Source organism: Hypanus sabinus, chromosome 15, assembly GCF_030144855.1.
Source record: "Hypanus sabinus isolate sHypSab1 chromosome 15, sHypSab1.hap1, whole genome shotgun sequence".
NCBI classification, from domain to species: domain Eukaryota; kingdom Metazoa; phylum Chordata; class Chondrichthyes; order Myliobatiformes; family Dasyatidae; genus Hypanus; species Hypanus sabinus.
This window is the reverse complement of record NC_082720.1, coordinates 71557647-71573471: the sequence shown is the minus strand read 5'-3', so window position 1 is coordinate 71573471 and position 15825 is coordinate 71557647. Positions and strand designations below refer to the sequence as shown.

The 15825-nt window shown below is 40.4% G+C and overlaps 1 protein-coding gene across 1 annotated transcript in view; it reads right to left on the bottom strand.

Moving 5' to 3' along the window:
• The window catches only part of LOC132405186 (E3 ubiquitin-protein ligase SH3RF1-like), an 87418-nt gene that overhangs the window by 27069 nt on the left and 44524 nt on the right, over positions 1–15825 (bottom strand). Inside the window, exons 5-7 of the mRNA XM_059989881.1 lie at positions 8314–8583; positions 6829–6924; positions 3015–3341 (exon numbers count right to left, since the gene is read on the bottom strand). Of these exons, the coding sequence (XP_059845864.1) occupies positions 3015–3341; positions 6829–6924; positions 8314–8583 (693 nt within the window). The remainder of the gene's footprint in view (positions 1–3014; positions 3342–6828; positions 6925–8313; positions 8584–15825) is intronic.

Below are 15825 nucleotides of genomic sequence, written 5' to 3'. Positions count from 1 at the left end.
GTAAGGAAAGCAACACACACAAAATTCTGAAGGAACTCAGCAGACCAGGCAGCATCAATAGATCAAAGCACAGTCGACGTTTCGGGCCGAGACCCTTCAACAGACGCATGTGTGTGTGTGTGTGTGTGTGTGTGTGTGTGTGTGTGTGTGTTTGTGTGTGTGTCTGTAATGGAAATGACATTAAACAACCGTGAATCCTGGATCTTGAATTTTGTTTCCTGGATTACAACTGGCATAACGACCATCTCAATATCAAATAATTGAAACTGACTAGAGTGGTTTGAATTTGCAAAGAATGTTCTTTAAATTATGCAGGTGCGTATCTGGCTGTGAAAATAGAAACTGAATTAGAAGCATTTGTACAGAAATATAGCGAAATGGATTAAATTAATACATATATTCTATTAAATAGTTAATTTAAAATAAGTAGTGCAAAAAAACAAAAATAAAAACAAGTAAGTGAGGTAGTGTTCATGGGTTCAATGTCCAATTAGAAATTGTTTTTTTTTAACAAGCATTTACAGAAAGATAAAGAAATACAATAGAATTTATGAAAAAAACAATACGTGAACAAAAAATGACAATCAAAATGCAAAAAAAGACAAATTGTGCAAAAAACTGTAAATAACACTGAGAATATGCATTATAGTGCCGTTGACGATCAGTCTGTAGATTGTTGGGTCAGTGCAGTGTTGAGGTGAGTAAATGAATTTATCCAGTGCTGGTTCAGGAGCAATTTGTACAGAAACAATTCATAGATTTAAAAGAATGGGGGTTTTAAAATTGACAAGTGACTGAGTTGTTCTTATTCAAATAAGCAAACTACAGCTAACTGAGTAACTTATCAAATGATTGACAACTTGACAGAAGGGATTTGTGGTTTGCTAAAATAGCCTCAATCCTTTAATTACATTTTTTTTTGTAATTTTAAGAAGCATCTGCACGTGAACACATGAAAACTTGCATAAATACACACACACACAGAAACAACTCTGTATACATTTATGAAGATATCCTGCTTAATGCTACTAATTTGTAGACCTTCTCTAAATCCAGCTGTCTAAACACTCCCTTGCACTTGCAGCACGAATCCTTACTAAGGACATCTGTTGGTGTGCTGCCAAAGGTTGGTGATATTGTGGATAGTGACAAAGCTTCTCAGAGTTACAACCAGGCACTGAGAAGTTGAAGAGCTGGGCTGAAAGGGGAGTTGGAGTTCAATCCAAAGAAGTGCCAAGTGATACATTTTGGAAGGCTGAACTTGAAGACAGAATACAGGGTGAATTTCAGGATTCTTAGCAGTGGAGGAACAGAGGGACCCAGAGGTCCACATCCCTATATCCATCAAAGTTGTCATGCTAATTCATAGAGTGGTTCAGAAGATTTAAGGTGTGTGGGCCTTTATTAGTCAGGGGATGGAGTTCAAGAGGCTTGAGGTAAAGTTGCAGCTCTATAAAACCAGTTAGACCAAACTTGCAATATTGTGTTCAGTTCCAGTTGCCTCATTATAGGAAGGAGGTGGAAGTTTTAGAGAAAGAGCAAAGTGAATTTACCAGGATGCTGCCTAGATCAGGGAGCATCAGTTTTGAGGATAGGTTGAGTGAGCCAAAGCTTTTTCTCTTGGAACGAAGGAGGTGACTTGATAGAAGTGTATAAGATGATAATTAAAGAGGCATAGATAAATGGACAGCTAGCAGCTTTCTCCTAAGCTAATCCAAGAGCACATATTTTTAAGGTGTAAAGTACACTGGGAATTTTTTTAGCATAGAGCATGGTACGTGAATGGAACAGATGTGGTGAGAGACGGATAGATTAGGGACATTTAAGAAACTCTTGGATAGGCACATGAATGAAAGAAAAATGGAGGACTGTGTGGGAGGGAAGCATTAGATTGGCCTTGGAGAAATCTGAAATTTAAAAAAAAACAAAAAATGTTGGAACAATTCAGTAGTCAGGTAGCATCTGTTAAAAAAAGAAACAGTGAATGTTTTGGTTCTGAAAAAGGGTCACAGACTTGAATTATCAACTGTTCCTCCTTCCACAGATACTGCTCGACTTGTTGAATATTTCCAGCACTTTCTGCTTTCATTTTATTTTATTGAAATATTAAATCAAGATTCCAGCGCAAGGCTTGTCAACTAGTTATGCAGAGACCCATTCAAATCTATCTAATGTAAGACGTTTATGGAGTTAAGCATGATGCAATAGAACCAACAGAGTAACTACAAAGGGAAGGCGTGATATAAAAACTCATTCACTACCTCAGCTCTTATGGTAAGCTGACAAAGAATCACTTTTAATTCATCCAAAAGCAACACACACAAAATTCTGGAGGAGCTCAGCAAGTCTGGCAGCATCTATGGCAAAGAGAAAACAGCTGACACTTCAGGATGAGACCCGATGAAGGGTCTCGGCCCAAAACCTTGACTGTTCCACTCTCTTCCATAGAGACTGCCTGGCCTGCTGAGTTCCTCCAGCATTTTGTGTGTGTTGCTTTGGATTTCCAGCATCTGCAGATTTGCTTGTGTTTGTGATTTATCTATATGTGGTTGTTTCTCCACAGTGTCCTGAAAATCACTGACATTTTCCAGAGTGAAACAGAATAGCAGCCATTTCATGTCCAGAAAATTGCCAGGGACTAGAATTCCATGGTAAACTGGAGGTCATTATTTACAATTCCCTTGTCTCTGGCCTTTATGTACATGAAATAATGAACTTATTAAACTTCTAGATGGTGCAGATGATACTCAACCCTGTGAAAATATAAGATGAACTTGAACATGAACCAACATAATGGAAACTACCAGATCCAATTTATATGAGATATTGGCTTTTGACAAGCTTAAGAGGATAAATAAGGGTTTCATATTCAACTCACATGAAATAAAGAGCCAATCTTAAATACGTTTCTAAAAGAACACAGAGTAGGTTAACCCTTGCTCTTCGTGGCCACAGTATTTGAGCAATGATGCCATTTTGGCTACAAGTACAGTAAGTTAAAACAGAAGAGATACCTGACTGATGGGACTGCATGGAGTTCTTCTTTCTGCAATCTGTGCCACGACTGCTGGGTTACTCGAGCTGATCAGTATGGGTGAACTAATCTGCAGCGGCTGGTGGGACGGTGAGAGGTGGGAGATTCTGTTCAGCATGTTTATGGCACTAGTGTGGCAACGATTCTCCTTCGGGCCTGTCCTCGAGGCGTCTGTTTGACCTGTCCTCCCAGAGTCTGTCTGTTTGATGGTTGTGTTGGAACTGGCAGCTGATGGACTGCTTTGGCACATGACACTTCTCACATCCAGTCGTTTCGTTACCAGTAGCTGTTTTGCAGTTGAGTTCATCTGGAGAAAAGAGCGGAAGGAACCTCCAGTGAATAATGGCCCAAATACTTAGAGTAAGATCAGTAAAACTAAAGCCACAACAGGGTTACATTTTTCCAATACATTAAATTTTTTTTTACTGTTTTAAAATTCCCATTTTCATTGTTTTAAGACTTATCAGAACTTAGAGTTAGACCTTTGCAAAGATTATGATTGAGGTGTGATTCAATGCACTTTAACTTCAGATTGAATCACACATTTGCTGAACAAAATTCTTCATCTCACAGTTAGGCAATTCACAGCCAACCTAGCAACAATTGTTATGTCTGTGACTTCAAAACATTGAACTAATTCAAAGGAAGAGACACAAGTCCAAAATGTGTGTCTAACTTCATGTTAATTTCAAGCAAGGTGTCACGTACCACGTGGTACCATGATGATGTATATATTTTACTTATTTATACATATAACCTATATACATATAAACAAAAAAGTATGTTTAATCAAATTATTTATACATACAAACACACAAGATAACTCAAATATTACTTAAGTACTAAATGCTGAACAATGGCCATGTTTGGAAATTAATTCCATATTATGTAAAAGCACTTCCTAACTGTAGGGATATGTGCAATGCAAGGCAAGAAAGGCTCGCACACTATATATCCAAAAGAAACTATATTTTGAATTTAAGGACACACATTCACAAACTTCCACTTTCTAGTACGTATACGAGGGGTGATTGATAAGTTCATGGTCAAAGATAGAAGGATTCAATTTTAGAAAACCTAGCACATTTATTCTTTAACATAGTCCCCTCCTACATTTATACACTTAGTCCAGCGGCCATGGGGCATACGGATCTTGGACCTCCAGGAAGTGTCCACGGCAGGGGTGATTGATAAGTCTGTGGCCTAAGGTAGAAGGAGATGAGTTATACAGCTCACATTACATGCACATGCAGTTCAACTCTTTGAGTGATTATGCAAAAAGTTTGAAGTTAATAACTCATCAGGAGTGATTGATAAGATTGTGGCCTAAGGTAAAAGGAGATGAGTTATTAGTTTATCCATTTAATTCATCTATCATTTATCCAATCATTTAATCTATTAACATGCAGTATTTCATTATTTTCTTCCATTTCTGCTGTTTATAACGCTGTCTGTCTTTCATCATCAGTAGGCCTCAGTGGCTCTGTACCCTAAATGGTTAATAAATAGTGAGTAATTGTGGACTCAACACTAATTCCATGGCTCACTTGTAGTCACACTTTGCCAATTTGAGTATCTGCTAATTACTGCTACTCTCGTTTCCCTGCTATTCAGCCAAGTTTCTAACCTATAGGTTAATAAGTTTCCTTCATTTCCATAAGCTTCCAATTCAGATAATAATCTTTCATAAGAATATAGTGAAATGTGTTCTCAAAATTCACAGTCTTAGACTTTCAATGCACTGAAGTTGTTTGAGGTGATTGGTCAGTCCGTCCTTAATCAGAGCCTCTAGTTATTTCCTGACAATAGACATTGGGTTAACTGATCTATTACTTCCAGATGCCTGATACTCATCTTTCTTAAGTACCAAATGACTGAATAGCACATTTTAATTCTTGAATAAATAACTTCGGAAGGTTGACATTGGCATATCTTCAATGCTCTTCCCTTTTTCTTTAAAAGCCCAAGTAGAAACCTTCTGGTTCTGAGAATTTTTACTAATTCTTAACGCCAACGTTTTCTTCATTACTGTGACCTTGTTTGTGCTAATTTTATGGAGTTCTCATCCCTGGGTCAGCACTAGTTTCTTTGGATTTCATAGCTCTACTGTACATCCTGATAAAAAGTAACCACTGTTCAAGTGTTTTTGCATTGACCTATGACCACTGTCAGTCTTAAAAGGACTTAGATTGCTTTTATTTCCTGAATAACCACGAGCAGAATTTGTGTTAATTTTGCTGATACTTCTAGATCACTACTTGCCATAGAGTCTTTTGGGATCTCCTAAACTTTGGCAATGAAACCAAGAAGTTGGACCACTACAATCATTTGGAAAAACTCTTCCTACTACTGACCCAAAACTTCTGCTAAGAAGCACCCATTTTTGCTTATGGCTGTCATACAGTGAAACTAACCAAGGATGTTATTTCATTTCACTTGTTTAACATACTTCTCTCTACAATTTTAGCGGATCATTTATTTTATAAATGAGTTAACACTTCTGCCAAAATAAGGAAGTCAGGAACTTGATTTGTACATCAGATATTTCCAACAGATATTTCCTGGTGACAAGGCAGATCAACTCCATTCTGTTTCAACAACCATATTCACTGGTTGTCCAATCAGAATTCGAAAACTAGACCTGATTATGCATCATAACATAGAAATATAGAAACATGGAAAACCTACAGCACATTACAGGCCCTTTGGCACACAAAGTTGTGCTGAACGTGTCCCTGCCTTAGAAATTACTAGGCTTACCCATAGCCCTCTATTTTTCTATGCTCCATGTACCTATCTAAAAGTCTCTTAAAAGACCCTATTGTATCCACCTCCACCACCGTTGCCGGCAGCCCATTTCCATGCATTCACCACCCTCTGAGTAAAAAACTTACCCCTGACATCTCCTCTGTACCTATTCCCCAGCACCTTAAACCTATGTCCTCTTGTAGCAACCATTTCTGCCCTGGGAAAAAGCCTCTGACTATTCACACGTTCAATGCCTCTCATCATCTTATACACCTCTATCAGGTCACCTCTCATCCGCTGTCGCCCTAAGGAGAAAAGGCCGAGTTCATTCAACCTGTTTTCGTAAGGCACTCTCCCTAATCCAGGCAACACTGAAGGATTTAACCAGAACACATTGGACTTATTATTCCCTTTTACTATTACAGTTGAAGATTGTCTTAAATAGGCATGAAACATGAGGTGCCCTATGAAAGAAAATCATTCAAATAGAAATAACTTGTATTTATCCATAAGATGTGCATCTGCTAAAAGGCTCCATGTGGAAATTCTAAGATGATGGCTAAAATTAATTCACATGTCTCCTGTGTCTCCATGAAGGCAAAACATAGGTCAGTTAACTTTTGGAAGATTCAAGTGAGGATGCCTGGAGAGGTTGTAACACTATATTGATTATAAGTGTGTATTAGGTTTATAAGATCTAACTGATTCGTTCCAGAAAAATTAAAATGTGGCCTTCAATTTGTTCTGAGAGAACAAGAGGTTTTAATGGTGCAGAATAAGAGCTAAACAAGTGTTCTAAAATGAATTTACACCCTTCTGAGAAACCAAAGCACTGCGAAGGGCTATGAGCAACTTGCATTGTGAGAATTGTAACGTTTAAGTGTCACAATGCAATAATGTGACATAACTACTTCTTTTATTTTGCTTTAAAGCCAACTTTAATGAAGTTGGCTCTATTTAAATGAAGTTCACATTCCTGACATAATCACAGATACAAAGGATTCATAAAAACACCAATGATTAAATGAATTCCCTCTAACACTTACCTCAACAAATGAAATCGGGAATATTCCAACTTTTTCTCCGAGTTTGCCTTCAGCCCAATTTTCATCGACTCTCCGGATCACTTTTAAAATATCATTCTGAAAGACATTTTTGAAACTCTGTTAACTCATAGTTAATTGGTGATCTATTGGCTCCCTTTGTGTGGAGGTATTATTTATGCTAAGAAGTACAAATGCATTTGATGATTCATTCAGCTGGTTCTGAGGAGATGGGAAGGAGACATGGAAGCAGATGGGAAGATGGGAGCTGAATTCCATGCTACTTTTTTTCCAATAGAGAATCATAAAGGCACGTCTGGTTTAAGAAAATCCACAATCTTTACCCAGTCTGACCATTACGTGAATCCATAACAAAATAGTTTATTCTTAAAAGCAAACCATTGAACTCAAGGGTAGATAAAGATGGACAATAAAAATTATATTGACATTCACTGAGTGACTAAAAGAAAAGTATGCAACCAGTTTGGAAAACACACGAGTCCACTGTGATCAGAGTTGTGCACAGAGTTCATATTTCTCAGCATCTGGTCAAGCATGTGCAATCTTTCTTTAATAGTATGCAATATATCTTAAAAAAATAAAAGATAGCTTTATCTTTCGCCTGTACATCGAATCATCGAAACATACAGTGAAATAAGTTGTTTGCATCAACGACCAATGGTTCAAACATGTGCTGGGGAAGTGTCGCCATGCTTCCAACAGCAACATAGCATTCCCACAAGTTTTACTAACACTAACCCATATATCTTTGGAATGTGGAAGGAAACTGGAGCACCCAGGGGAAACCCACAGAGTTATTGGGAGAACGTACAGATTCCTTACAGACAGCAACGGGAATTGAGCTCTAGCGCTGTAATGCATTATTACACTAGCCAATACACCACCACGCCACCCTAAAATCTGTGTGTATCCATATTCCTTTGTAGGATTATAATCCCTGCTTGCTCACTAAAGTTTGGCACACACTTGTGCAAGTACCTTGATCTCAGGATTCCAATAAAATGACTTAATCGGTTAAAGGGTTAGCCAAGTCATTAGAACCAAGACTCAGGTAGGATGAAAAATGGATGGGTGGTTTTCCAGCATCCTTTATGCAATATCAAGATTCAAAGTGCATTTGTTATCAAAGTACGTATGTAGCATACAACCTTGATTTATCTTCCCCACAGACAGCCACGAAACAAAAGAAGCAAACAGTTCAAAGAAAAGCATCAAGACCCCTCTCCCCAACACACAAAAAATTGTGCAAATGCAACAAAAATGAGTGAGAACACAGAAAATAAAACACACAATCGAAAGGCATATTTCAGCTCAGCACTTATCATCCACCAATTTTACCATCTAAAGTTGTTTAAGAGAAAAAAACTTCTTTTAAAATTATACATTTTTATGATGATCCCAATGATATTGGATATTGTTGACATATTAACTTCTAAAATATGTAAAATTTAGCTTGATATGTCTTACCTTCAGGAACGGCAAGAGATCTTTGCTGACTTCCTTTTCTTTCTCTTTGAGAGTGAAGTCGTAAAGAGCTTTGCAGAGAGGTGGGGGCTGAGGTAAATGATGGATAACTTGAACAAAATTGAGAGGGAAAATACCACACACTCCATTAATTTCTCCGTAATACCAATTCTCATCCACTTGCCGACGCAGGAGGATGACATCACCTTTTTTGAAGCTCAGGTCTCCTGGCTTCTGGCCGCCGTATGTGTACAATGCTCTTGCACATGGCACCTGAGACAAACAAGAATGGAATTTCACTGTAAACACTGCCAAAAGCAGTAACACATTGCTGATAGACTCAACAGCATATTTTTTTCTGCAGAGGCCAGTCTCCTCAGGTTCCTGTTTTGATAATCTACTGAAACACTCGGATGCCAAATCGTCCTTGCCTAAGGATAATACCAGGTCTACTTTCAATCATTCCACACTGCAATGTATTGAACCCAAGCGTGAGTCTTGACTGCAAATATTTGCACATATTGTGAAACGCACGTTCTAACTTCTATTCTGTAGTGTGAAATAGACTAGGTAAATCGCTTCTCCAAATAAAACAAGAATATTGACTCAAATTAATAAAATGTCATTAATCTCCCTTTTATGAAGGAAGGAACTGACTCAGTGAATATATATGAAAATCAAGAGGGAAACAAATATTAAAGCATATATAATAGAGTGTAATAACAGAAGTATTACAAAGAGCTTTCAGGAAATGCATTCCTTATACACATACATTTACACACACACAAACAATGCCATGCTATTCTGCAGTCGTTGCAATGAGTGTATGCAATTCATTATCTTCCCCAGTATATTCCATGATTAACCCACTGTTCTCCCCCCGCATTGCTATATACATTCAGAGTCAGACCCCAAAGTCTAGTTTAATTTCAATCTTTATTTGTACTTGACTGTAAGTGTGTAGCTCAGCGTCCTGCTGTTTCACACTGTCATCCCCCAGCAGTCCTGTGGTGTCTGCCACATCCTAGGCCGAGCTGATGTGCTCAGACAACACACACAAAATGCCGGAGGAACTCAGCAGGCCAGGCAGCATCTCTGGGAAAGAGTGGTCGACATCTCAGACCAAGGTGCTTCAGCAGAACGAGAGAAAAAAAGATGAGGAGTCAGAGTTAGAAGGAAGGAAGAGGGGAGGGAGAAACACAAGGTGATAGATGAAACCAGAAGGTGGGGCGGGGGGCGGGGGGAGAAGGGCAAAGTAAAGAGCTGGGAAGTTGAGAGGTGAAAGAGATACAGAGCTAGAGAAGTGGGAATCTGATAGAAGAGAACAGGATGCCATGGAAGAAAGAAAAGGGGGAGGAACACCAGAGGGAGGTGACGGGCAGGTAAGACAAGTCAAGTCAAATCACTTTTTGTTGTCATTTCGACCATAACTGCTGGTACAGTACACAGTAAAAATCAGACAACATTTCTCAGGACTATGGTGCTACATGAAACAGTACAAAAACTACACTGATCTATGTAAAAACAACACAGAAAAAACTACACTAGACCACAGACCTATCCAGGACTGCGTAAAGTGCACAAAACAGTGCAGGCATTACAATAAATAATAAACAAGACAATAGGCACAGTCGAGGGCAGGAAGTTGGTCTCAGTCCAGACTCTGGGTATTGAGGAGTCTGACAGCTTGGGGGAAGAAACTGTTACATAGTCTGGTTGTGAGAGCCCGAATGTTTTGGTGCCTTTTCCCAGATGGCAGGAGGGAGAAGAGTTTGTATGAGGGGTGCGTGGGGCCCTTCATAATGCTGTTTCCTTTGCGGATGCGGTGTGTAGCGTAAATGTCTGTAATGGTGGGAAGAGAGACCCCAGTGATCTTCTCAGCTGACCTCACTATCTGCTGCAGGGTCTTGTGATCCGAGATGGTGCAATTTCTGAACCAGGCAGTGATGCAGCTGCTCAGGATGCTCTCAATACAACCCCTGTAGAATGTGATGAGGATGGGGGGTGGGAGATGGACTTTTCTCAGCCTTCGCAGAAAGTAGAGACGCTGCTGGGCTTTCTTCGCTATGGAGCTGGTGTTGAGGGACCAGGTGAGATTCTCCGCCAGGTGAACACCAAGAAATTTGGTGCTCTTAACGATCTCTACCAAGGAGCCGTCAATATTCAGCGGGGAGTGGTCGCTCTGTATCCTCCTGAAGTCAACAACCTTCTCTTTTGTTTTGTTCACATTCAGAGACAGGTTGTTGGCTCTGCACCAGTCCATTAGCCGCTGCACCTCCTCTCTGTAAGCTGACGTTGTTCTTGCTGATGAGACCCACCACAGTTGTGTCATCGGCGAACTTGGTGATGTGGTTCGAGCTGTGTGTTGCAGCACAGTCGTGGGTCAGTAGAGTGAACAGCAGTGGACTGAGCACTCAGCCCTGGGGGTCTCCCATGCTCAGTGTGATGGTTTTAGAGATGCTGCCTCCAATCTGGACTGACTGAGGTCTCCCAGTCAGGAAGTCTAGTATCCAATTGCAGAGGGAGGTGTTCAGGCCCAGAAGTTTCAGCTTTCCAATCAGGTGCTGAGGGATGACTGTGTTGAATGCTGAACTGAAGTCTATGAACAGCATCAGAATGTATGTGTCTTTTTTGTCCAGGTGGAGGGTGATGGCAATGGCGTTGTCTGGTGAACGGTTGGGACGTTACGCAAACAGCAGGGGTTCCAGTGAGGGAGGCAGCAGGGTCTTGATGTGCCTCATGACGAGCCTCTCGAAACACTTCATGATGATGGATGTGAATGCAATGGGACTGTAGTCATTGAGGAGGTAACGTGAGAGAGGGAAATGGGAATGGGGCATGATGGCAGGAGGCATTACTGGAAGTTTGAGAAATCATTGTTCATGCCATCAGTCTGGAGGCTTCTCAGATAGAATATAAGCTGTTGCTCCTCCAACCTGAGTGTGGCCTCATCGTACCAGTAGAGGAGGCCATGGACTGACATGTTGGAATGGGAATGGGAAGTGGAATTAAAATGGGTGGCCACTGGGAGATCCTGCTTTTTCTGGCGGATGGAGTATAGGGTGCTTACTGAAGGGGTCTCCCAATCTACGTCGTGTCTCACGAGGCCGCACTGAGAGCACCAGATACAGTAGATGACCCCAACAGACTCACAGGTGGAGTGTCCGCTCACCTGGAAGGACCGTTTGGGGTCCTGAACGGTAGGTGTAGGGGCAGGTGTAGCACTTCCTCCGCTTGCAAGGGTAAGTGCCAGGAGGGACATTGGAGAAGGGACGTATGGACAAGGGAGTCACTTTGGGATCAATCCCTGCAGAAAGCAGAAATGCAGAAGGGGGAGTAGGGAAAGATGTGCTTGGTGGTGGGATCCTGTTGGAGATGGCAGAAGTTACAGAGTATTATGAGCTGGACTCAGAGGCTGGCGGGGTGGCAGGTGAGGGCAAGAGGAACCCTAGGGCAGTAGGAGGACAGAGTGAAGGCAGACATTCGTGAAATGGAAGGGATGCGGTTGAGGGCAGCGTTGATGGTGGAGGAAGGTCATCTCATTAGTTCTGGAATGAAAACCCTCATTCTGAGAGCTTTATGGTGCTTATCGCGCCATACTTGGCGGAATAATTCAACTTCTTTAGTAATGGGGACATGTAAATGTTGTTTGCATACCTTATGTCAGTAGATCCTTCTGTTTATTGTGTAATATGATTGTAACTACACTGTGGGGTGCAGTATATTCTTATTTATGTGCAGCTTTAAGTTAACACACACAAAAACATTGTGTGTGTTGCTTAAGTTAGCTTTGTAGGTAACTAAGGATATGTCCTAGTGCAGGGGTGGGCAAACTTTTTGACTTGTGGGCCACAAAGGGTTCTAAAATTTGACAGGGGGGCCGGACCAGGAGCAGATGGACGGAGTGTTTTGGTAATACACCTCATAAGAGAAAATAAAATATCATGGGATATGTAGAAAACATGTGCTTTAATTTCAATTGAAAATGAACAAATGCATTTCAACAAAATATCTGTCTTTGAAGTCCCATGGTATTTAGCTATTTATTGAAATGACTTTTAAAACACTGAAAATTAAATGAATAAAATACAGCTTTTTTAAATATTAACAGTTATTATTTTAAAGCACTGAAAATTCTGTTATCCTTCAAGATATTATCAGCATCACTCTCGTCCTGACTGTCTTTATTTCAAAAACGGTAGGAGATGCAGGTCTACTTGTCCTGCTCCTTCTTATTCAATTGTCCCCTGTGCCAAAACTCAACAACGACCAGCACAAAGACAAAACAGTGACAACGCGCCAGTATGCGGAGCGCGTTATTTGATCTGGAGCGCATTTTTTATTTTGAGAACGTACGTGCACCTGCGCACTACTCATGTCCATCACTTAACAGAAATGACATGTAACATGTAAGGCTTATTGAAAAAAATATTTTCAAATGCATTTTTTACATAACACAACGAAGAAACTTATTTTTAATTTCAGTGGGAACAGTGTTGTTGGTCTCCCTTTTTAGCCAGCGCATCAAAGTCTGGATTTAGTTTTGTTGTGGCGATTCTCAGGATGGATCTGAGGTGTTGGTCAGTTAACTTGGATCTGTGGCTGGCTTTGTTGATGTTCATGACGCTGAACGCCTGTTCACACAAATAGGTCGAGCCGAACAAAGAGTAAAGCGCAAATGTGGAGTAATACGCTGCACCTCAACAAAGGTCAATGTATATAGGGTGCGTCATCTATTGGGAAAATGCCAGAATTGCAGGGAAAACACGTTAACAAGGTTTATTAATATAATTTCATCAAGTTCTGCGGGCAGGATTAAAAAGCTTAACGGGCCGCATATGGCCTGCGGGCCGTAGTTTGCCCATGCCTGTCCTAGTGCCTAATAAAAGGAGCTCATCACCTTCAAAGAGATCGGGGCTGCCAGGAGCTCACACTGGATCAGAATAATCCAGAGCTATTATTGTGTTTTCTTGTAGACATCATTTTTCTTTTCACTAATTATCACTAATTTTTTTAACTTTGATTTTTGATGCACCTAATAAACACCCTAGCACTAAAGTACTAAGTGACTCTAGTATTTTGTCTTTGGTCATAACCCACGTACCTAATAAGAACATATAGAAATGAACAAACACGAGGAAATCTGCAGATGCTCGAAATTCAAACAACACACACAAAATGCTGGTGGAACACAGCAGGCCAGGCAGCATCAATAGGGAGAAGCACTGTTGACGTTTCGGGCCGAGGGTCTCAGCCATACTATAACATCCATAAGTGCTTCTCCTTATAGATACTGCCTGGCCTCTGTGTTCCACCAGCATTTTGTGTGCGTTGTTCATATAGAAATGAATAATATTTTCAAGCAGACCCACATGGATTTATGAAAGGAAAATTACGTTTGACTAAGCTGCTGGAATTTTTTTTAACGGTTGAAGAGTTAAGATGGAATTAGCTTTATTTGTCACATGGATATCAAAATAGCGAAACACCCAGTGAAATACATCATTTGCGTCAAAGAAAACACAGTCCGAGGATGTGCTTGAGGACAGCTCACAGGTGTTACCACACTGTCAGTGGCAACATAGCATGCCCACAACTTACTAACCTCAACTGAAAATTCTTTAGAATGGAAGAGGAAACTGGAGCACACAGACAAAAGCCATGCTGGCACAGGGAGACCATATAAACTGTTTACAGACAGCGGCAGAAGTTGAGCCTCGACCTTATACCTGCTATGCAACCAACCCGCCCTTTGTTGCTCGTGGAATAGACAGGTATGACACAGTGAAGATGGTGTATTTTGAGTTTTCAAAGGTATTGGATGAGGAATTTGGTCAACAAAGTTAGAGGGCATGGAATGGTGGTAATACAATTGAGGATTGGTTATTGGATAGAAACTAAAAGGGGAATAAAAGGGTCATCCTCAGCTTGGCAGGATAAGGTACCACAGGAACTGGGGCTTGGTATTTGAGCTAGCTTTTCTCAAATTATATCAGGCCAGTTCGGCTGACAACATCATTCCAGGGAGGTTTGAGAAAACAAAGGAGGTTGTAGCATGGCTTTGGCTCAAAATGAATGAGGGGGAGAATGATGGCAGATTGAAGATAATGTGGAAAAATCTGTTTGTTTATAACAGAAAAGTAGAGTATTAATATTGAAATGACATAGAATTGTATGGGCACAATTCATTGAGGGCAACATGCAGGTACAGCAAGGAATTAGGAAGGTAAATATTTTGTTAGTTATTACTTTGGCACCGTAAAACCATAAAACAGATTTAGAATTGAATGATTTGATCCATCTAGTCTGCTCCACCATTCCATCATGGCTGATTTAGGTTCCCTCTCAACCCCATACCTTCCCCCTAACCTTTGACACCTTTAGTAATCAAGAACCTGCCAACCTCCACTTTAAATATGCCCAATAATTTGGCCTCCACAAACATCTGTGGCAATGAATTCTACATATTGAACACCATTATTATTATTATTATTATTATTATTATTCTGAAAGAATTTCAATCGATGGGGCTTGGGAGAAATCACACTTGAAGTCTCACTTCTGAAGTGGTGTCCTCCTGTGAGGGATTGCAGCAAAGGTTCACCATACTACGTTCAGAGATGATAGGTTTGCTGCACAAGGAGACTGAGCAGACCGGGACTCTATTCTCTACTGTAGAAGAATGAGAGAAAATCTCTCTGAGGCACATAAAATTTCTTAATGACCTGACAGGCTAACTGTAGGAGAGATATATTGCTTGGCGGAGAAGTATTGGACCAAAGGTCAGAGTTTCAGAATTGATGCTCACGACTGAGGTGAGGAGAAATTCCCTTTAGAACATTTTTACCCTGACGGGTTGTGGAAGTTCAATGATTATGTTTGTTCGATACATAAATCAATGGAATTCTGGAAATTCAGAGAATCAAGGGAAATAAAGATGGAGCCACACAGTGAGGATGAGATAGGGCAATGACCATAATCTTAATGGAGGATGGGGCAAACTCGAAGGACCAGATTCTGTTCTTATTTGTATTGTTCTTATGATCTAATCCCAGATTAACAGAAGCATGGCAGGTCATCTCAAGACACTGAGTGGTAATGTACCCCAAATTTTTGCTTTATAACAAAGTTAATTTCAAGAACTCTCTGACTAGCAATCCCCCATAAGCCACAGTCAAACTACCACAATAATAGAACAAAACAACACTACAGCACAGTTACAGGTCCTTTGGGCCCAGGATAATGTGTAGGCCCTTTGGCCCACAAGGTTGTATCAACCTTTCACAGCCCTCCATTTTCCTATCATCTATTTGCCCATCTAAGAGTTTCTTAAATGCCCCTAATGTATCTGCTTCAACCACCATCCCTGGCAGAATGTTCTACAAACCCACCACTCTCTGTGTAAAGAATATACCCTTGTACTTTCCTTGAATTACCTAAAAGATGATGGCCCCTAATATTAATCATATCTTTATAAAGTTGCTGGAAATTTGGTGGAAGCTGCATGACTTGTGG